The sequence below is a fragment of the Oncorhynchus mykiss genome, chromosome 15 (assembly GCF_057628025.1).
Source record: "Oncorhynchus mykiss isolate SJ-2025 chromosome 15, ASM5762802v1, whole genome shotgun sequence".
NCBI lineage: Eukaryota > Metazoa > Chordata > Actinopteri > Salmoniformes > Salmonidae > Oncorhynchus > Oncorhynchus mykiss.
Window position 1 is genome coordinate 9,090,669 of NC_143036.1, and position 23,297 is coordinate 9,113,965.

At 42.5% G+C, this 23,297-nt stretch overlaps 1 protein-coding gene and 1 long non-coding RNA gene across 3 annotated transcripts in view; both read left to right on the forward strand.

The window, feature by feature from the left end:
• The window catches only part of LOC149977374 (uncharacterized), a 934,188-nt gene that overhangs the window by 837,378 nt on the left and 73,513 nt on the right, over positions 1-23,297 (forward strand). The gene's annotated exons all lie outside the window — the stretch shown is intronic.
• On the forward strand, positions 3,768-21,469 carry LOC110489555 (procollagen C-endopeptidase enhancer 2). 2 transcript variants are annotated; one of them, XR_016486493.1, is made up of 9 exons: positions 3,768-4,076; positions 4,478-4,586; positions 6,364-6,619; positions 8,292-8,416; positions 8,904-9,040; positions 9,984-10,154; positions 14,172-14,255; positions 17,048-17,215; positions 20,279-21,469. XR_016486493.1 is itself a non-coding variant. In XM_021562280.3 (9 exons), exons 1-9 carry the CDS (start codon positions 3,928-3,930, stop codon positions 20,407-20,409), a joined length of 1,326 nt encoding a protein of 441 aa, XP_021417955.3. In that variant the 5' UTR covers positions 3,768-3,927; the 3' UTR covers positions 20,410-21,469. The 2 variants fall into 2 exon arrangements, 1 of the variants encoding a protein (XP_021417955.3); XM_021562280.3 differs by having other exon boundaries at positions 9,984-10,150.

Sequence of the window (23,297 nt, forward strand, 5' to 3'; positions counted from 1 at the left end):
ATTTAAATCCAGTGGTGTAAAGTACTTAAGTATATTTTAGCAATTACAATTACTTTTGATACTTACGTATAATTAAAACCCAATAATTTTAGACTTTTACTCAAGTAGTATTTTACTTGGTGACCTTCACCTTTACTTTAGTAATTTTCTATTAAGGTATCTTTACTTTTACTCAAGTATGATAGTTGAGTATTTTATTCACCACGGTTTAAATTGCATTACCCAACTTGTCTATTGACGACCTGGCTTTTCAAGCCAAAATCACACATTCAGACAACCTGAAAACATGTATTGGAGAAGCGATGCTTCATTTGCTACACCAGATGGAGCCATTTATAGCCAAACCTCTGTGTGTGTGTGTGTGTGTGTGTGTGTGTGTGTGTGTGTGTGTGTGTGTGTGTGTGTGTGTGTGTGTGCGTGCGTGCGTGTGTGCGTGTGTATGTGTTAAAAGATCTAAAATTTGACCAACTTTTATCTAGGGCTTTAGTGTTGTGAGAATTAGAGTTAGAATTACATTCAAGATTAGGGTTCGTTTTAGGGTTTAGGAGCTAGGGTTCGTTTTAGGGTTTAGGAGCTAGGGTTAATTTTAGGGTTTAGGAGCTAGGGTTCGTTTTAGGGTTAGGAGCTAGGGTTAATCTTAGGGTTAGGTTTAGGGTTAAGGTTAGGTTTAGGGTTAGGGTTAGGTTTAGGGATAGGGTTAGGTTTAGGGTTAGGGTTAATGTTAGGTTTAGGGTTAAGGTTAGGTTTAGGGTTAATGTTAGGTTTAGGGTTAAGGTTAGGTTTAGGGTTAATGTTAGGTTTAGGGTTAAGGTTAGGTTTATGTTATGTTATTGTGAATTGGAAACATCTAGGAGAAACAACGGCTCAGCTGTGAAGTGGTAGGCCACACAAGCTCATAGAACGGGACCGCCGAGTGCTGTAAAACGTAGCATGTAAAAATGGTCTTTCCTCGGTTGCAACACCCACTACTGAGTTCCAAACTGCCTCTGGAAGCAACTGTGTTTGTTGGGAGATTCATGAAATGGATTTCCATGGCCGAGCAGCCGCATACAAGCCTAAGATCACCATGTGCAATGACAAGCGCCGGATGGTGTGGCATAAACCTCGCCGCCATTGGACTCTGGAGCAGTGGAAACGCTTTCTCTGGAGTGATGAATCACGCTTCACATTCTGGCAGTCCAGCAGACAAATGTAGATTTGGTGGATGCCAGGAGAACGCTACCTGTCCCAATGCATAGTGCCAACTGTAGAATTTGGTGGAGGAATAATGGTCTGGGGCTATTTTTCATGGTTCGGGCTAGGCCCCTTAGTTCCAGTGAAGGCAAATCTTAATGCTACGGCATACAATAACATTCTAGACGATTCTGTGCTTCCAACTTTGTGGCAACAGTTTGGGTAAGGCCCTTTCCTGTTTCAGCATGACAACGCCCCCGAGGTCCATACAGAAATGGTTTGTCGAGATTGGTGTGGAACAACTTGACTGGCCTGCACAGAGCCCTGATCTCAAACCCATCAAACACCTTTGGGATGAATATGAACACCGACTGCGAGCCAGGCCTAATCGCCCAACATCAGTGCCCGACCACACTAGGGCTCTTGTGGCTGAATGGAAGCAAGTCCCTGCAGCAATGTTGCAACATCTAGTGGAAAACCTTTCCAGAAGAGAGGAGGCTGTTATAGTAGCCAAGGGGGGGGAACGACTCCACATGAATGCCCATGAATTTGGAATGAGATGTTTGACGAGCAGGAGTCCACATACATTTGGTCATGTATTGTAGTTGGGGTGATTGATTGAGGTAATATGTACATAGGTATGTACGTAGGTAGGGGTGAAAGCAGAAAGTCCAGGTACCCATTTGATTAATAACTATGCAGCAGTCTTATTTATGGCTTTGGGATAGAAGCTGTTCAGGAGCATTTTGGTCCCAGACAGACTAAGACTTGGGTGGATTCTGGCCATTTTTAGGGCCTTCAATTTTTAGAGGCTTTTTTAGGACCTTCCTCTGGTATAGAGGATACATATGGTGTACTGTTCGTATGGTGCATAAGGGCACATTTTGGAATATGTACTGTAAATACTGTAACATACAGGGCATTCAGAAAGTATTCAGACCCCTTCACTTTTTCCACATTTTATTCCACTACAGACTTATTCAAAATTTGATTTTTTTTTAAAATAAACATCTTCATCAATCTACACACACCCCATAATAACAATTCAAAAACAGGTTTTAATTTTTTTTGCGCAAATGTATTAAAATTATAAAACAGAAATACCTTATTTACACAAGTATTCAGACCCTGTGCTATGAGACTCAAAATGGAGCTCAGGTACATCCTGATTCCATTGATCATCCTTGAGATGTTTCTACAACTTGATTCGTGTCCACCTGTTGAAAATTCAATTGACTGGACATGATTTGGAAAGGCACACACCTGTCTATATAAGTTCCCACAGTTGACAGTGCATGTCAGAGCAAAAACCAAGCCATGAGGTCAAAGGAATTGTCCGTAGAGCTCCTAGCTCCTGGGGAAGGGTACCAAAAAATGTCTGCAGCATTGAAGGTTCTCAAGAACACAGTGGCCTCCGGCATTCTTAAATGGAAGAAGTTTGGAACCACCAAGACTCTTCCTAGTGCTGGCCTCCCAGCCAAATTGAGCAATTGGAGGAGAAGGGCGTTTGTCAGGGAGGTGACCAAGAACCCAATGGTCACTCTGACAGAGCTCCAGAGTTCCTCTGTGGAGATGGGAGAACCTACCAGAAGGAAAACCATTTCTGCAGCACTCCACCAATCAGGCCTCTATGGTAAAGTGGACAGACGGAAGCCACTCCTCAGTAAAGGCACATGACAGCCCGCTTGGAGTTTGCATACTGGTGGCAGCCTCATGCTGTGGGTAGGGACTGGGAGACTAGTCAGGATCGAGGGAAAAATGAATGGAGCAAAGTAATAGGACCTCAGATTGGGGTCAAGGTTCACCTTCCAACAGGACAACGACCCTAAGCACACAGCCAAGACAACGCAGGAGGGGCTTCAGGACAAGTCTTTGAATGTCCTTGAGTGGCCCAACCAGAGACAGGGCTTGAAACCGAATAAACATCTCTGGAGAGACCTGAAAATAGCTGTGCAACGACACTCCCCATCCAATCTGACAGAGCTTGAGAGGATCTGCAGAGAAAAATGGGAGAAACTAGCCAAATACAGGAGTGCCAAGCATGTAGCATCATACCCAAGAAGACTTGAGGCTGTAATCGCTGCCAAAGGTTTTCAACAAAGTACTGAGTTAAGGGTCTGAATACTTGGGTAAATGTCATATTCCAGTTTTTAATTTTAAAAAATTACCAACATTTTCTAAAAACTTGTTTTACTTTGTCAAATTGATGAGGGAAAAAAACATTTCATCCACTTTCAAATAAGGCTCTAACATAACAAAATGTGTAAAAAGTCACGTGTAAAAAGCCTACTGTAATAGTCTTATCTAAAAAAATTTAAAAAAGACGTATAGACTATTTTAGTTGTTTAGGCATATTTTACATTGATGTATTCATTATGCACTTTTTTTTTTTAAAACGCATGTCATTCTGAAGACCACATAGAAACAGTCTATTTTCAAAGTGCATACATTTTGTTCGTGTGGAACTCTGTTCCCTGGACAAATCTTTCACTAAGGATATTCACATTATTCTATCGAAGGTAAAGTTATTATGCCAGGTGTGGTATTAAACTAAAGCAAGAGTCCCCATTCCCCCATACTCCTCCCACCCCAATACTTCCAGTGCGTCTTTGATCCCAGGGTTTGGAAAAAGGCAGCTGCCTGCCGATAACCACCAGAACAAATGCCATATACAGTCTGTGTTACAGCTTGCAGCCTGCGAAACTCCCTCCACGAACTTCCCTGCGTACTTTTCCCCACCGCTCGAGCCACTGAATGTCATTCATGCCACGGAGCGAAAACAGGCGAACTGGTGCCTGGTCCGTTCACCCGACAATGTGGAGAATTTGCTATATTTCTTGCGTTTGGGGTGTCCTGTCTTTGACAGAGGTCTGCGCGCAGTCTCTACTGGGGTCACGACGGAGGTAGGTTACCTTTTCCCTTCACTTTAATCTAACAATCTATAGTTTTTTGGGCTCTGTGTTAAACTATTGGTCAGGAAATACAACGGTGTAGCACTAGCCTACTGTACAAAGCCTTATCACGAGTTGTCAATGATACGTTAGTCTACAGCACAATGCTGAAGGAACCGCATCAATCATCATCATCATTTATCATCATCACCACCCGGGAGTTATTATTCTGGAGGAATCTGCAGTGTGCGCTGTAGGCATAAGGACGCACACAGGCGCATTGCCGAGAAAATCCCATAATAAACACCAACAACACCTTTACACCTAAGTTTTTTTCTCATTTCAAAGATTCCCTGATAGACATTTGAATTAGAATGAGAAGTTGTCACAAATATTTTTTCTCATGTTTCCAGACCAACGTTTACATGCGGAGGCAATATAACGGAGGATTCTGGGGTCGTTGGGAGCCTGGGTTATCCAGGGGTGTATCCCCCAAATACCAAATGTGTTTGGAGAATCACGGTGAGCCAAACATACTTGTAGCCTACTGTGAATACATGATTCTTGTTTAACAGTTATCAACTTAGTGTGTTCCTAATTAGCTACTGAATGCTATTACTTTACCAGGGCCATGTCAGACAGAACGAGAAGCAATATCAGTGAACTAAAATGATTCTTGAAATACACTTCAATGGTATACCAATCCACAAATTTTAACTGTGTAATTGGTAGTCTGGTATTTGGCTAGTGGCTACAGCACCCCCTGGGGCACTTTGAGCTGCCTGCTTGGTATTTTCAACATGCAGTCTAGTCACATGGCTGGAATGAATGCTAAATCAAGGAAATAATCACCAACAACACCAAGTCCTGTAATTAAAGAAAAACTGTATGTTTCTTACTCGTTAATAACATGTGTATCCTTGCTAGATTTAGACTTTGAATGATTTGACTGTTGATTGCAGATTGGTGTTTTTAAAAGAGGAAGAGTTTCATATAGGTTCATTCATTGCATATCAGAGGAAGATCTGTTTCCTGTTATATTGAGTTGTCAGATAGGCCCCTTATGTGATTGTATAGATTGTACTGTATACTGTATGTGATTGTATAGATTGTACTGTATATTGTATAGATTGTACTGTATACTGTATGTGATTGTATAGATTGTACTGTATATTGAATAGACTGTACTGTATACTGTATGTGATTGTATAGATTGTACTGTATACTGTATGTGATTGTATAGATTGTACTGTATACTGTATGTGATTGTATAGATTGTACTGTATATTGTATAGATTGTACTGTATACTGTATGTGATTGTATAGATTGTACTGTATATTGAATAGATTGTACTGTATACTGTATGTGATTGTATAGATTGTACTGTATACTGTATGTGATTGTATAGATTGTACTGTATACTGTATGTGATTGTATAGATTGTACTGTATATTGTATAGATTGTACTGTATACTGTATGTGATTGTATAGATTGTACTGTATATTGAATAGACTGTACTGTATACTGTATGTGATTGTATAGATTGTACTGTATACTGTATGTGATTGTATAGATTGTACTGTATACTGTATGTGATTGTATAGATTGTACTGTATATTGTATAGATTGTACTGTATACTGTATGTGATTGTATAGATTGTACTGTATATTGAATAGATTGTACTGTATACTGTATGTGATTGTATAGATTGTACTGTATACTGTATGTGATTGTATAGATTGTACTGTATATTGTATAGATTGTACTGTATACTGTATGTGATTGTATAGATTGTACTGTATATTGAATAGACTGTACTGTATACTGTATGTGATTGTATAGATTGTACTGTATACTGTATGTGATTGTATAGATTGTACTGTATACTGTATGTGATTGTATAGATTGTACTGTATATTGTATAGATTGTACTGTATACTGTATGTGATTGTATAGATTGTACTGTATATTGAATAGATTGTACTGTATACTGTATGTGATTGTATAGATTGTACTGTATACTGTATGTGATTGTATAGATTGTACTGTATATTGAATAGATTGTACTGTATACTGTATGTGATTGAATAGATTGTACTGTATACTGTATGTGATTGTATAGATTGTACTGTATATTGAATAGATTGTACTGTATACTGTATGTGATTGTATAGATTGTACTGTATATTGAATAGATTGTACTGTATACTGTATGTGATTGTATAGATTGTACTGTATACTGTATGTGATTGTATAGATTGTACTGTATACTGTGTGTGATTGTATGTTGTCTCAGGTCCCTGAGGGTAAAGTGGTGGTCCTGTCCTTCCGCTTCATTGACCTGGAGAGTGACAACCTGTGTCGCTATGACTACGTAGATGTGTACAGCGGCCATGCGAGTGGCCAGAGGCTGGGCCGCTTCTGTGGGACCTTCAGGCCAGGCGCCTTGGTCTCCACCGGCAACAAGATGCTAATTCAGATGGTGTCTGATGCCAACACGGCTGGGAGTGGCTTCCTGGCGGTGTACTCGGCTGCCGAGCCGCACGAGAGAGGTAAGCAGAATAGAATATAGACGAAGAATAGAATAATACTATACTCGTTTTTAAGGGTTTACGTGTCTTACTCAAGTGCACAGTGGCAGGAGACGGATCTAGGATGCTATAGGGGAGTCTATTTGTGCTTCTACACCTGCATTGCTTGCTGTTTGGGGTTTTAGGCTGGGTTTCTGTACAGCACTTTGAGATATCAGCTGATGTAAGAAGGGCTATATAAATACATTTGATTTGATTTGATCTATTTAAACTTGAGATTTGAGATTCTCACCGGTTGTCTAGGCTACCTCCCGGGCCAGGAACCACTGTGTGGGTTGAAGAGGGGCTGGGCCATCTCTAAGCTGTTGTAGCCCTAGGTGTAGTGTGTAGGGAACACTGTAGTCATCTGTATCCAGCCTCTACCCAAGCATGTTCAGCGGAGCCTTAGACGCTGAGTCCTAGACGTGACTCTTCTCTGACACATCGTGACACATCGTAAAGACATCCGATGTCAGTGAGTGTTTGTGTGTTTAGGGCCAAAGGTCACATTTTAACAAGCTAATTAACGTGCCTCTTAACCTCCTCTAGCTGCCCCTAGTAATGATACAATACCCAGATGGAGATATCTGAGAGGGGAATTGTTTACATCTGAGAACGAAAAGGCAGTTGTAGCTTGATAAATCACTCCCAACGGATAGCAGGTGAGTGGAAGGAACAGTGGAACTTGGTAAGATAAAGTTCAGACTTCATATGTAGTTTAAGACGAGACCTATTGACTTAAAGCTTGCTCGAGGACGAGGTGAATGAAAAACAGAAACGTCTCGACACATTTCACAGTAGGACGAGGAATTTGTCATGGCTTGTTTTTCCCGGACGGAGAGCTCTAGAGGCAGACGGGTCAGCGCCGTCCCGTCCTCTTCTCACCAGGTGACGTCTCCCGGAATTAGTTTGTGGAATTTTAATGGTTGGTTGTATACCTTCTCCCTTGTCTCCGTACCTCTTCAGTGGCTGACAGCTAGAATGTCTCTGGGTCTGTCAGTTTAGATAGACTGGTGTTCTTCACACACCTGATGCTGGAGCAGATGGACTGTGGTTGCTCTGCCTGTCTCCCTGTTCCTGGGAGTGGTTAAAACTGAAAAGCACCACACAGCCCTCTTCCATTGGTTCAATGTCTATTTTAGTTACTCAGACAAATTGCACTCGCCGTCGTCTGCCAGCCATGAGTATAGGAGCTCAGCTGTTGTGGAAACACTGTTAGTCACTAAACTGCATGTTACAGGAGATCCAACTGTGTTTTTTTTATAGATCCACAGATCTCTTGCCAGTCCAAAGCAGCTTGTGTGGTAGGCTGACGTGTTCTTTCTCCGATGTGTGATGGCTTGCCTAGACTTCCTGTTAACAACACATTCCAGCAGGGGACCAAGGCATAGAGACAGACAACTGTCTTTTTTTAGTTACTCGTAAATCACAAAGTAAACATCAGATGAGAGTTAGCCTACTGATTAGAACATTCTAGGTCTCATTATAGAATTATTTCATGCACAACATTCCGTCCTTTGACGTTAAAGAGGAAGAGATATTTTGCACAATAAGGAACGATGTTCAGTAGTTCTTTAAAGTAACAGCATGTGAAGCAGTACTATCTGCCAGGGACTATAACTAAACATTGTGGTTTGACTTTTGCACCCATCAGGGGACCAGTACTGTGGAGGTCATCTGGATAAACCGTTCGGGTCAATTAAAACCCCTAACTGGCCTGAGAAGGACTACCCCGCTGGGGTCACCTGCTCATGGCACATAGTGGCTCCTAAGAACCAGGTGAGTGTTACTACCAGATGCCTCAGCAGTAGTTAATTGGGGATCCTAACAAATACTACTACTACTCACAGTTCAACTTGACGAATGACACCATTGAGAGTGATTGAGATCGTTTGAGGTTTTCACATCATTGCTTTGTGGTTTGCTCACGTTTAGTGCTGCACAGTGTAATACACCTTTAGAATGTGGGCTGAAAGCAATGTGTTCTATGTAACCTGTGTTCTATGTAACCTGTGTTCTATGTAACCAGTGTTCTATGTAACCGGTGTTCTATGTAACCTGTGTTCTATGTAACCGGTGTTCTATGTAACCTGTGTTCTATGTAACCTGTGTTCTATGTAACCCGGGTTCTATGTAACCCAGGTTCTATGTAACCTGGGTTCTATGTAACTTGGGTTCTATGTAACCTGGGTTCTATGTAACTTGGGTTCTATATAACCTGTGGTCTATTTAACCTGTGTTCTATGTAACCTGTCCACTAACACAGATCATTGAGGTGAAGTTTGAGAAGTTCGATGTGGAAAGAGACAACTACTGTCGCTACGACTACGTGGCCATTTTCAACGGGGCAGAGGTCAACGATGCCAAGAGGATCGGGAAGTACTGTGGCGATAGCCCCCCAGCGTACGTCACACACCTGTTTCTACTACGCATTTATCTTGCTAATGTAGCTACCGCTTATCGTTTTGATCTTGATCAACAAATCAATTCACATTTGATTTGTCACATGCACCAAATACATCAGGTGTAGACTTTACCGTGAAATGCTTACGAGCCCTTTCCCTACAATGCAGAGTTAAAAAGTAAGACAAAAACTACCCAAAAAAGGAAACAGTAACAGAATAAAATAACAATAATGAGACTATATACAAGGAGTACCGGTTCTGAGTCAATGTGCAGGGGTACCAGGTAGTAATGAGACTATATACAAGGAGTACCAGTACTGAGTCAATGTGCAGGGGTACCAGGTAGTAATGAGACTATATACAAGGAGTACCAGTACTGAGTCAATGTGCAGGGGTACCAGGTAGTAATGAGACTATATACAAGGAGTACCAGTACTGAGTCAATGTGCAGGGGTACCAGGTAGTAATGAGACTATATACAAGGAGTACCAGTACTGAGTCAATGTGCAGGGGTACCAGGTAGTAATGAGACTATATACAAGGAGTACCAGTACTGAGTCAATGTGCAGGGGTACCAGGTAGTAATGAGACTATATACAAGGAGTACCAGTACTGAGTCAATGTGCAGGGGTACCAGGTAGTAATGAGACTATATACAAGGAGTACCAGTACTGAGTCAATGTGCAGGGGTACCAGGTAGTAATGAGACTATATACAAGGAGTACCAGTACTGAGTCAATGTGCAGGGGTATGAGGTCGTTGAGGTAATTGAGGTAACATTCCCATGTAGGTGGGTGTAAAAGTGACTAGGCAATCAGGATAGATGGTAAACAGGATAGATAATAAACCTACAAATGCCTGATTTACTGATAAACCTATGCACAATGTATTCATTAGCCCATGTGATATCTCTCTCTCTCTCTCTCTCTCCCACCCTTCAGTCCAGTATTCTCTGAAGGTAACCAGCTCCTGATCCAGTTCCTCTCAGACCTCAGTTTGACTGCAGATGGGTTCATCGGCCACTACAAGTTCAGACCTAAGAAGTTCCCCACCACCCCGGTACCACTGACCACCACCACCCCCCCAGCTGCTACCACCAGACCCATACGTAGGTAGCTCTCTTTCCTCTGTTTAATCCAAGCAGGAGATATATGTCCTCTTGTCCAGCACATTAAAGTCTTGTTGTTACAATATAAAAAGCTTTTAGCACTACAGAAATCCAATTCAGAATCATCATCATCATCTTCATCATCATTATCTTCTTCAGGCCACACGTGTGGCTTGAAGTTCTACTGTGGTATTAGCCTGGTCCCAGGTCAGACCTACTGTGGTATTAGCCTGGTCTCAGATCAGACCTACTGTGGCATTACCCTGGTCCCAGGTCAGACCTACTGTGGCATTAGCCTGGTCCCAGATCAGACCTACTGTGGCATTAGCCTGGTCCCAGGTCAGATCTACTGTGGTATTAGCCTGGTCCCAGATCAGATATACGGTGGTATTAGCCTGGTCCCAGATCAAATCCACTGTGGTAGTGTCTGTTGCCCAGGATGAAAGGCAATGGAGCACACACTAGTTGAAGTATCCTGAGGTAAGGAATGATAGTTACTAATTGAAGTATCCTGAGGTAAGGAATGATAGTTACTAGTTGAAGTATTATTGGGTAAGGAATGATAGTTACTAGCTGAAGTATCCTGAGGTAAGGAATGATAGTTACTAGCTGAAGTATCCTGAGGTAAGGAATGATAATTACTAGCTGAAGTATCCTGAGGTAAGGAATGATAGTTACTAGCTGAAGTATCCTGAGGTAAGGAATGATAATTACTAGCTGAAGTATCCTGAGGTAAGGAATGATAATTACTAGCTGAAGTATCCTGAGGTAAGGAATGATAGTTACTAGTTGAAGTATCATGGGGTAAGGAATGATAGTTACTAGTTGAAGTATCCTGAGGTAAGGAATGATAGTTACTAGTTGAAGTATCCTGAGGTAAGGAATGATAGTTACTAGTTGAAGTATCCTGAGGTAAGGAATGATAGTTACTAGTTGAAGTATTATTGGGTAAGGAATGATAGTTACTAGCTGAAGTATCCTGAGGTAAGGAATGATAGTTACTAGCTGAAGTATCCTGAGGTAAGGAATGATAATTACTAGCTGAAGTATCCTGAGGTAAGGAATGATAATTACTAGCTGAAGTATCCTGAGGTAAGGAATGATAGTTACTAGTTGAAGTATCCTGAGGTAAGGAATGTTTTTTGGGGCGCACACACAACCCTTTATTGTTTTTCCTTCACTGAGGCCAGTACTCACAATATCAAATCCCTAGTCAGATGATCGCCTTGGCAGCCCTCCACCATGATGTAATCTGGGCCCTGTGATGACCGCCTCAGATTGGCTTATCTTTCAGTCGTTTTGTTCTCCACCAGTAGAAACAACATTTGGACAATGGTTGGAGAGTCATTTTCTAGTCTTCCTGATACCGTTACCATAGTAGCTTTGATTGTAAAAAAAAAAAACAGATGGTAGCCAGCAGTAACCAATTTTTGTTTTATTTTTTATTTAACTAGGCAAGGCATAAGAACAAATTATTACATATGACAATGGCCTTGTTCAGGGGCAGAATAACAGATTTTTACCTTGTTAGCTTGGGGATTTGATCTAGCAAACTTTTGGTTATGAGTCCAATAGCTCTAACCACTAGGCTACCTGCTGGTTACTAGTCCAATAGTTCTAACCACTAGGCTACCTGCTGGTTACTAGTCCAATAGCTCTAACCACTAGGCTACCTGCTGGTTACTAGTCCAATAGCTCTAACCACTAGGCTACCTGCTGGTTACTAGTCCAATAGCTCTAACCACTAGGCTACCTGCTGGTTACTAGTCCAATAGCTCTAACCACTAGGCTACCTGCTGGGGCAGCACACCTATACTTTGAGCATGAACAGTACATCATTATTTGATTGTTTTTATTAATATTATTATTCATATTTTTAGCTCCTTGGGTGTAAGAAAAGTGTTTTTCAACTTAAATGTATTATGAATATGAATATTATGAATATGAATATTATGAATATGAATATTATGGATGTGAATATTATGAATATGAATATTATGAATATGAATATTATGGATATGAATATGAATATTATGAATATGAATATTATTAATATGAATATTATGTGGGGCAGCAGGTAGCCAAGTGGTTAGAGCGTTGGGCCACTAAACGAAAGGTTGCTTGTTCAAATCCCCAAGGTAAAAATCTGTCTTTCTGCCCCTGAACAAGGCAAGGCCGTCATTGTAAATAAGAATGAGTTCTTAACTTAATAAAGTTTAAAATAATAATGTGATCTGTTATGTAGGATTCAGTGGTGGTTGGTGGCGTTTTAAGATGAGGGAGGATTAACATTTTTTAATGAACATCGCTTTACAGCATATTGGATGACTGTCATTCATATTCCATTCACCCAGTTCAATGTAACACTGATAGGTTTAGGCTACTACATGATACTCTAATTTTCCCTATAACCATCAGGAGGTTGCTACAACCTAGCCTATGAATAAAAGTTTACAATGTAGGTGTACACAGGTCGAGAGAATTTTGAGTAATCAAGGTAATAGACAGTGACACATTCAATACTGCCTTGCACACATCTAGCTGATCTAGGGTGTAATCATTAGTCCAACAGTTGCAAACAAGAGTTTCTATTGGATAAATTCAGGTATGTTTATCCCCATTTAATTCCGTTTAAGAAACATTTTTCAACAGAATCGGGGCAATGATTACACCCTTGATCACATGCAAACACAGTTCACTTTCATAGCAGCCACATACAAACAGCTGGTTGTATATACAGTGCCTTGCGAAAGTATTCGGCCCCCTTGAACTTTGCGACCTTTTGCCACGACCTTTTGCCACACAAGACAATGATCCAAAACATAAAGCAAAATCTACAATGGAATGGTTCAAAAATAAACATATCCAGGTGTTAGAATGGCCAAGTCAAAGTCCAGACCTGAATCCAATCGAGAATCTGTGGAAAGAACTGAAAACTGCTGTTCACAAATGTTCTCTATCCAACCTCACTGAGCTCGAGCTGTTTTGCAAGGAGGAATGGGAAAAAATGTCAGTCTCTCGATGTGCAAAACTGATAGAGACATACCCCAAGCGACTTACAGCTGTAATCGCAGCAAAAGGTGGCGCTACAAAGTATTAACTTAAGGGGGCTGAATAATTTTGCACGCCCAATTTTTCAGTTTTTGATTTGTTAAAAAAGTTTGAAATATCCAATAAATGTCGTTCCACTTCATGATTGTGTCCCACTTGTTGTTGATTCTTCACAAAAAAATACAGTTTTATATCTTTATGTTTGAAGCCTGAAATGTGGCAAAAGGTCGCAAAGTTCAAGGGGGCCGAATACTTTCGCAAGGCACTGTATATATAATTCCTTCTCGCATCTATCTAAGCGCTCTCCTTCTCTCACCTTTTCCCTTCGCTTGTGGACTTCAGTGCACAACACATCAGCTGTCTGTGAACAGGCAAAAAAAACGTTCCAAGTCAAACCTTCATATCATGACCGCTACACACAGCCACCATCGTTAACACATTTTGTATTGAAGTCAGTGTACCCAGAGGAGGACGGAAGCTAGCTGTCCTCCGGCGACTCCAAGGTGCTACCTTACAGACTGCTGTTAATTAAAGGCTACTGTAGGCCTTCATCGCAAAATAGTGTGTTTTAGTCAATTATTTGGTGACTTGAATATATTTAACTGTAGTTTTATCTCAAAATGTTTCACTATTTAAGATGGTCCTCCCTTTCCTCCTCTGTCCTCCTCTCGGGAGCCTCCACTGGTAGGATTCGAAGTTACTTACAGTTTTCAATGGGACGTGTTTATACTAATTAATTAGCCTATGTTAGCCTATATATAATATATAAATATATATATATATATATATATATATATATATATATATATATATAATTGATTGATTAATTAATTAATTGATTTCAATGCATTCCCTGAATTGTCTCGAGGTTAAATAAAATCAACCCAAATCCTACTTGCTAGCATCACCCGAATGTGGAAGAATGTGAATTAAGGGACTGTGTTCTCTTTTCCTCTCTATGTCTCCCCAGCTCTGAAGTACTCTGTAGGTCTGTGCCAGCAGAAATGCAGAAGAAGTGGAACCGCTGAGAGCAACTACTGTACCAGTGACTTCGGTAAGAGAAATACTATTTTCCCTCAGCTAATGCTACATCTGTTACTATGGCTGCCCTAACCTAAAGCTGCCAGTACTACTGTCACAAATACTTAGCAGGAACAAACAATAACAGGTCAACAGTGTGTGTGTGTGTGTGTGTGTGTGTGTGTGTGTGTGTGTGTGTGTGTCAGTCAAATCAAATCCAACTTTATTTGTCACATGCGTGGAATAGTGTAGACCTTACTGTGAAATGCTTACTTACAGGCCCTTAACTCTCAGTGCAGTTCAAGAAAAGTTAAAAAAATATTTACCAAATAAAGTAAAGTAAAAAAAGAATAAAAAAGTAACACAATAAAATAACAATAACGAGGCTATATACAGGGGGTACCGGTACCGAGTCAATGTGGAGGCTATATACAGGGGGTACCGGTACCGAGTTAATGTGGAGGCTATATACAGGGGGTACCGGTACCGAGTCAATGTGGAGGCTATATACAGGGGGTACCGGTACCGAGTCAATGTGCGGGGGTACAGGTTAGTCGAGGTCATTTGTACATGTATGCAGGGGTAAGGTGACTATGCATGGATAATAAACAGAGGGTAGTAGCAATGGGGGGTGACAGAAAATCCTCCCAACATTAATTAATCCCACATTAACATTAATCCCAGTCCATATGAACCATCCCTCCCACAACAAGCCCATGTTGTCATGGTCCCCTCCATCATGACACACTACCCATGGCCTTCTGGGTGTTTTCAGCGCGTCACAGAAGCTTCCTTGAGTGTTTTCTGAGAGGGCAGTGAATTTGCGTGGGACAGACACAGTTCTCTTCTCACAGAGTAAACGGTTGCTAACAGAAAGTGTTAATTCAGCCAACATTCTCCAACATCCTCCAACATTCTCCAACATACTCCAACATTCTCCAACATACTCCAACATACTCCAACATCCTCCAACATTCTCCAACATACTCCAACATCCTCCAACATTCTCCAACATACTCCAACATCCTCCAACATTCTCCAACATCCTCCAACATCCTCCAACATACTCCAACATCCTCCAACATACTCCAACATTCTCCAATATTCTCCAACATACTCCAACATACTCCAACATTCTCCAACATCCTCGAACATTCTCCAACATACTCCAACATACTCCAACATCCTCCAACATTCTCCAACATATTCCAACATCCTCCAACATACTCCAACATTCTCCAACATTCTCCAACATACTCCAACATACTCCAACATTCTCCAACATACTCCAACATACTCCAACATACACCAACATCCTCCAACATCCTCCAACATTCTCCAACATACTCCAACATACTCCAACATCCTCCAACATTCTCCAACATACTCCAACATCCTCCAACATACTCCAACATTCTCCAACATACTCCAACATACTCCAACATTCTCCAACATACTCCAACATCCTCCAACATCCTCCAACATACTCCAACATTCTCCAACATACTCCAACATACTCCAACATCCTCCAACATCCTCCAACATTCTCCAACATACTCCAACATACTCCAACATAATCCAACATTCTCCAATATTCTCCAACATACTCCAACATACTCCAACATTCTCCAACATCCTCCAACATTCTCCAACATACTCCAACATACTCCAACATCCTCCAACATTCTCCAACATCCTCCAACATTCTCCAACATACTCCAACATACTCCAACATTCTCCAACATACTCCAACATACTCCAACATACTCCAACATTCTCCAACATTCTCCAACATTCTCCAACATACTCCAACATACTCCAACATACTCCATGACCTCAGTTTGCTGCCCCGTCCTTCAGACTACCTCTATTCGTTACTTTTTCTCTGAACAGATGTTGATGGAATGAGGCAGGTATTTTATTCATGCTTTTTTTTCTCTGGGAGATTGGGTCAGATATTTGCATGGGAAAAGGGTTCTGGCTCACTGGCTGTCAGTGAAGCCCAGTAATGTGGCGTTGGTGGAAAATGTTATTGTATAATACATTGGCAGACAAGCTGCAGTCATATCAAGCCAAGAGCGTTACATCACACGTTCTAATGACTAGGCTAGACACAAAAGGACCTAACAGACAACTCGACTGACACGTCTTTTCCTTCCTGTTTACACATGGTTTTCATTATGTTCTATTCAACCAGTACATTTTGATGAAAGCCCCCACGGCAGGAAACGTCCCAGCATCACAGTATTCGTATTGAAAGATATTCAATCTTGATCACACAGAGCCGACTCACACAGAGCCGACTCACACAGAGCCGGCTCACACAGAGCCGGCTCACACAGTTCTGTTCAGCACACCAATCCCAGCCCTATAAACTCCCTGTGGTTCTGTTCAGCACACCAATCCCAGCTCTCTAAACTCCCTGTGGTTCTGTTCAGCACACCAATCTCAGCCCTCTTAGCTCCCTGTGGTTCTGTTCAGCACACCAATCCCAGCCCTCTAAACTCCCTGTGGTTCTGTTCAGCACACCAATCTCAGCCCTCTTAGCTCCCTGTGGTTCTGTTCAGCACACCAATCCCAACCCTCTAAATTCCCTGTGGTTCTGTTCAGCACACCAATCCCAGCCCTCTAAACTCCCTGTGGTTCTGTTCAGCACACCAATCTCAGCCCTCTTAGCTCCCTGTTGTTCTGTTCAGCACACCAATCCCAGCCCTCTAAACTCCCTGTGGTTCTGTTCAGCACACCAATCCCAGCCCTCTAAACTCCCTGTGGTTCTGTTCAGCACACCAATCCCAGCCCTCTAAACTCCCTGTGGTTCTGTGACAGTGATAACAGGAACTGTCATCACGGCGGTGGTGCGAGGAGGCAGCGTGTACGCCACCATCTCCATCATCAACGTCTACAAAGAGAGCAACCTGGCCATCCAGCAGGCCGGCAAAACCATGAGCACCAAGATCATCGTCCTCTGCAAGAAGTGTCCGTTCATCCGACGAGGTGTGTAGTCGTACAACAACGAGCCACAGCTCTGGTCCAGCGCGTTATGTGCTCGAACGGTTTTATATGGTCTATGGGCTTGAAGAAGGCTCGAACTGCTCGTATAGCCCAGGACCAGAGCTATGTGGACCACTACTAGGGGACTCTGGGGCTCACTCTCCCCTGGATATATTAATGAGTTTGACTTGGTTTAGTAACAGACATTCACCATGATATGCATGATAGCACCAGGTATTAGTCCATGATAGACATTCACCATGATATGCATGATAGCACCAGGTATTAGTCCATGATAGACATTCACCATGATATACATTATGGTGTGCGGGTCAGCTGTTTGTTCACCCGCACCAACCCGCAATTGGTAATAACCTATCCGCAACTACATGAGAGAAAGTGTCAAATCTGAGGCTCACACCCGCCCCTAACCTAACTAATATAGAAAACGTGCTGTAGGCTACAGTCAGAGAAGATTATTTTTTTGCCTCATAAACATAAGTTTCTGCTTATAATTTCGGACATTTTGGTATTTATTAGTCAAGTTGTTTATAATTCGATACATAGCGCCTCTTTTCTGTCGTTATATGTTGCCCTACAAACGAAATAATCCGTGCTCACCAAAATAATGTCGCAAATCGATTGAATGAGTGCTTCAATCTAGTTGACATTGGTACAGTACTTTCTGTTGTCTCTGCTTCTTTCTCATAGCAATGACGTTTAGGGACCGGGGAGAAAATGCAATATCTAAACAACAACAAAAAAAGGGGAAATGACATCAGTTTGACCAGTTGTCAGGAAATAGAAAGCTGTGGAAACGACCCAGTTCAGCTTGGATGAATATTTAATGTGGTTGAAATACTATCAGCTTTTATGATGCTGATAAAGACCGCACCTCTACAGATGGTATCTAACTGAGCATTCTCATTCTATCAAGAATGAATCGATGTAAACTTTTCTTTTTCTGCCTGTTCCCAAAAGCATTAGGTGATTGGTGTGTAGGTTATTTGGTGTACAGTTAAGACCTAAAGGTTAAAGGTTAGGATCACACACTAACGGCAGATCATGTAAATAATGAAAGAAAAACCACAATGTAGCCTGTAGATATAATTTGCAATTTAAAAAAAATGCATTTTCTCTATTCTCAAGATAGCACCAACGAGCCAATGTGTTTTTCTTTCAGTTCAAATCCTATAGTTGAGTAATACTCACACAGTTTCACGTGACTTTGAAGTGTGGCACTGAGTGTGAAAAACGCATGTAACAGAGGCGTGTCCCAAATATACAAGATACTTAAGAAACAGTGGCGGCTGCTGAGGGGAGGACGGCTCACAATAATGGCTGGAATGGAGCGAATGCAATGGCATCAAACATATGAAAACCATGGAAACCTTATGTTTGAAGTATTTGATACCATTCCACTGATTCCACTCCAGCCATTACCACGAGCCCGTCCTCCCCAAATAAAGTTCCACCATTCTCCTGTAATAGGAACGGTAGACCCCAGTTGCAGGTGTTTCCACAGACTGTCCTATCTTGTGTATGGCTCTGAATTTGCTTCCATTGCTGTATTCCACCTTCAAGCTCATCTGAAGGAGTTTGAGGTAAGCGGCAAAACTCACTGTCGGAATAAGATCTATACCTTCCCTCAGCCGTTGATCCATAATGCGAATATATACCCACAAACAGTATATGTTTATAAACACACTGTATATGGAACCCAGAGGAGAAAGAGGGGATACCTAGTCAGTTGTACAACTGAATGCCTTCGACTGTAATGTATATTCCGCATTTAACCCAACCCCTCTGATATCTTAACAGGAAACTGCCTTGTTCAGGTGCAGAACAACATATTTTTATCTTGTCAGCTCAGGGATTCAATCTAGCAACCTTTCAGTTATTGGCCCAATGCTCTAACCACTAGGCTACCTGCTGGTTACTGGCCCAATGCTCTAACCGCTAGGCTACCTGCTGGTTACTGGCCCAACGCTTTAACCACTAGGCTACCTGCTGGTTACTGGCCCAATGCTCTAACCACTAGGCTACCTGCTGGTTACTGGCCCAACGCTCTAACCACTAGGCTACCTGCTGGTTACTGGCCCAATGCTCTAACCACTAGGCTACCTGCTGGTTACTGGCCCAATGCTCTAACCACTAGGCTACCTGCTGGTTACTGGCCCAATGCTCTAACCACTAGGCTACCTGCTGGTTACTGGCCCAACACTCTAACCACTAGGCTACCTGCTGGTTACTGGCCCAACGCTCTAACCACTAGGCTACCTGCTGGTTACTGGCCCAATGCTCTAACCACTAGGCTACCTGCTGGTTACTGGCCCAACGCTCTAACCACTAGGCTACCTGCTGGTTACTGGCCAACGCTCTAACCACTAGGCTACCTGCTGGTTACTGGCCCAACGCTCTAACCACTAGGCTACCTGCTGGTTACTGGCCCAACGCTCTAACCACTAGGCTACCTGCTGGTTACTGGCCCAATGCTCTAACCACTAGGCTACCTGCTGGTTACTGGCCCAATGCTCTAACCACTAGGCTACCTGCTGGTTACTGGCCCAACGCTCTAACCACTAGGCTACCTGCTGGTTACTGGCCCAACGCTCTAACCACTAGGCTACCTGCTGGTTACTGGCCCAACGCTCTAACCACTAGGCTACCTGCTGGTTACTGGCCCAACGCTCTAACCACTAGGCTACCTGCTGGTTACTGGCCCAATGCTCTAACCACTAGGCTACCTGCTGGTTACTGGCCCAATGCTCTAACCACTAGGCTACCTGCTGGTTACTGGCCCAATGCTCTAACCACTAGGCTACCTGCTGGTTACTGGCCCAACGCTCTAACCACTAGGCTACCTGCTGGTTACTGGCCCAATGCTCTAACCACTAGGCTACCTGCTGGTTACTGGCCCAACGCTCTAACCACTAGGCTACCTGCTGGTTACTGGCCCAACGCTCTAACCACTAGGCTACCTGAATAGACGCTGATGTGCTACCTTTCTGAATGTCTCAGCCGTTCCACCAGTGCATTCAGCCTCTGTCTTTGTGATCTCACTAGGCCTCAACTACATCTTCATGGGCTCAGCGGACGAGGATGGGAAGGGGAAGATCGCCCCACATCACTTCGTTATGGCCTTCAAGGCCAAGAACCAGAGGGGCCTCAACGTACTGAAGACCAAACGCTGCTGAGATCAGCTACATGCTGCCTGAGACTCCAGCCCCCCCCCCCCCACCACCATCACCACCACCACCATGTAACGCCATTCTCGTTAGTCTCCGCCCAGCATACCCTGGCTCCGCCCTTCATCACCTCTCATCCGTCACCACAGGACTAGTCTACAGACCTCAGGCTGTGATTGGCTCTTTGTTTCTCTTTCTTTTCCCATGCTGTTTTCCTCTCCTCTGAGCTGGACCTGTTTTGAGCACAATGTGAAGATGTGAGTGTAATAATTGAAAGAGGAGAGGAAGATAGAGAGTACCAGTTGGAACGAAACAGGAGAAAATGTTTTGTAATATGCTAATACCTAAGTTAGTTCCCTTTTTTTTCTATTTAAAAAAAAAAACATCAACATTTTCTAACGTTTCAAGGCCACTGAAAACCGCCAGATGTCACGATGAGTGTTGGCTTGGATCAAACATAGGGTTTGGTTACAGGAAGTACATTATTGAGGACTGGGTGTTGTAGTTTTAAGGACAGTGTTTACTACCTGCTCTTTATCCTCCATGTTCACTTTGGATATAGGAGGTATTTTATATTATTTGGGGTCGAAAAGTGCAATAGTTTAATATATACTATTCCCAATGGAATGATTTGGTTTCAAACTGGTGTTCTGTTTGGTACTGTCACCTTATTAGCCAAAGCGTTTACGATGAATGGAATACAACACAGCACTCCATCTCATTATGTCAGCTTGGTTTTGTCGCCTTGCATTCAAATGTAATGTTTGTAATAAAAAAGTGGAGATGTGAACTTAAAGGATAATTCCTCTCAAAAACGACATTTTAGTATTTGTTTCATTAGTCCATTGTTGATATAGTCCCAAAATGTTTTGCATGTCACTAATCACTTTTTCACGATATATAACTTTCAAAATACCGAAATTCAACCGGTATGATGCATTTTGTCAAAAGATCGTTTTTGGGTGGAGTTTTCCTTTAATCAATATAAAGTATTTTCATATGAAAGAATTAGTAAATGTTATTTATATTTTATTATTTCCATCTGACCAAATAAAAAATCTAAATTGAAGTTTATTATTATGAGGTGATTCTTCATATGGAATGTCATCTTTAATTAATTGACCAGTGGTAACTTGTCATGTTAACATTGTATATATGAAGATAAATAACTATTATATCCGGTCTACATAGAGTTAGTGGTAACTTTGGCCAGGTGTGGAGGCAGCTGTTGGTCAGGCTGAATGCTCCATTGAGCACTGGGAATGATCAGGTGTGGAGACAGCTGTTGGTAAGGCTGAATGCTCTGTGTTAACCAGGGATATGCTGGCGCTGAACAGTGAGAAACACTCTCAGATGCCACTATTAAAACCAACTGTCTCCTCCTCACAGCCAGCTCTCTGTGAGAAAATAATCTTCTGTTTTCAAGTATTTTCCCAATTGTGGGATTCAACTCAATATTTAGTCGCTCATCGTTTCTCACTGCCAAGGTAAAAAAGCAGAGGCGGGACCAAGTCACTATTATTCGAGTCACAATCAGGTCTCAAGTAACGAGGTCAAAGTCTCAAGTCGAGTCTCAAATAGAACGGGTCGAGTCCCAAACGGGTCGAGTCCCAAACGGGTCGAGTCCCAAATAGAACGGGTCGAGTCTCAAATAGAACGGGTCGAGTCCCAAATAGAACGGGTCGAGTCCCAAATAGAACGGGTCGAGTCCCAAATAGAACGGGTCGAGTCCCAAACGGGTCGAGTCTCAAATAGAACGGGTCAAGTCCCAAATAGAACGGGTCGAGTCCCAAATAGTAATTGTAATTGTTGCTTGATTCCCCATCGCTGGTGAGCTTTCAAAATAAACAGCTCATATTCTTGATGACCAAACTGCATGTTCGTTTATGGCAATCCTCTCTCACCTGTTCCTATGGCAATCATCTCTCACCTGTTTCTATGACAATCCTCTCTTACTTGTTTCTATGGCAATCCTCTCTCACCTGTTTCTATGGCAATCCTCTCTCACCTGTTTCTATGGCAATCCTCTCTCACCTGTTTCTATGGCAATCCTCTCTCACCTGTTTCTATGACAATCCTCTCTCACCTGTTTCTATGGCAATCCTCTCACCTGTTTCTATGACAATCCTCTCTCACCTGTTTCTATGGCAATCCTCTCTCACCTGTTTCTATGGCAATCCTCTCTCACCTGTTTCTATAGTTGTACAGTAAATCAGCAATCTGTTCGATAGCTCTGCAGTTTTCAAACTTTTTGACACGCAACCCCCAAAAAGTAGGTGTTCAAAGCTTATGCGACACAAGCACAATCGCTACAGAAATGTAGCCTGTCACAACAGCCATAAAAACAGTGCCGCATTTTCAAAAAGCACGGTGTAGAAATAAACTGTGTTTTACACCTGCATTTTGAGATGAAAGTCATTCATGTTAGCAGTCAAGTATCAACTAGGGATATTACATCACATTGTCACTTCTCTGGAGTCCAGAACAAGCAGAATCATATTGCCTGCCTGATTGCCGGGGGGGTGTTGTAGGATCATGTGACCTGTATGCAGGGGGGGGGGGGGGGGGGGGGGGGGGGTTGTAGGATCATGTGACCTGTATGCAGGGGGGGGTTGTAGGATCATGTGACCTGTATGCAGGGGGGGGCTGTAGGATCATGTGACCTGTATGCAGGGGGGGGCTGTAGGATCATGTGACCTGTATGCAGGGGGGGGTTGTAGGATCATGTGACCTGTATGCAGGGGGGGGGGTTGTAGGATCATGTGACCTGTATGCAGGGGGGGTTGTAGGATCACGTGACCTGTATGCAGGGGGGGGTTGTAGGATCATGTGACCTGTATGCAGGGGGGGGTTGTAGGATCATGTGACCTGTATGCAGGGGGGGGGGGGGTTGTAGG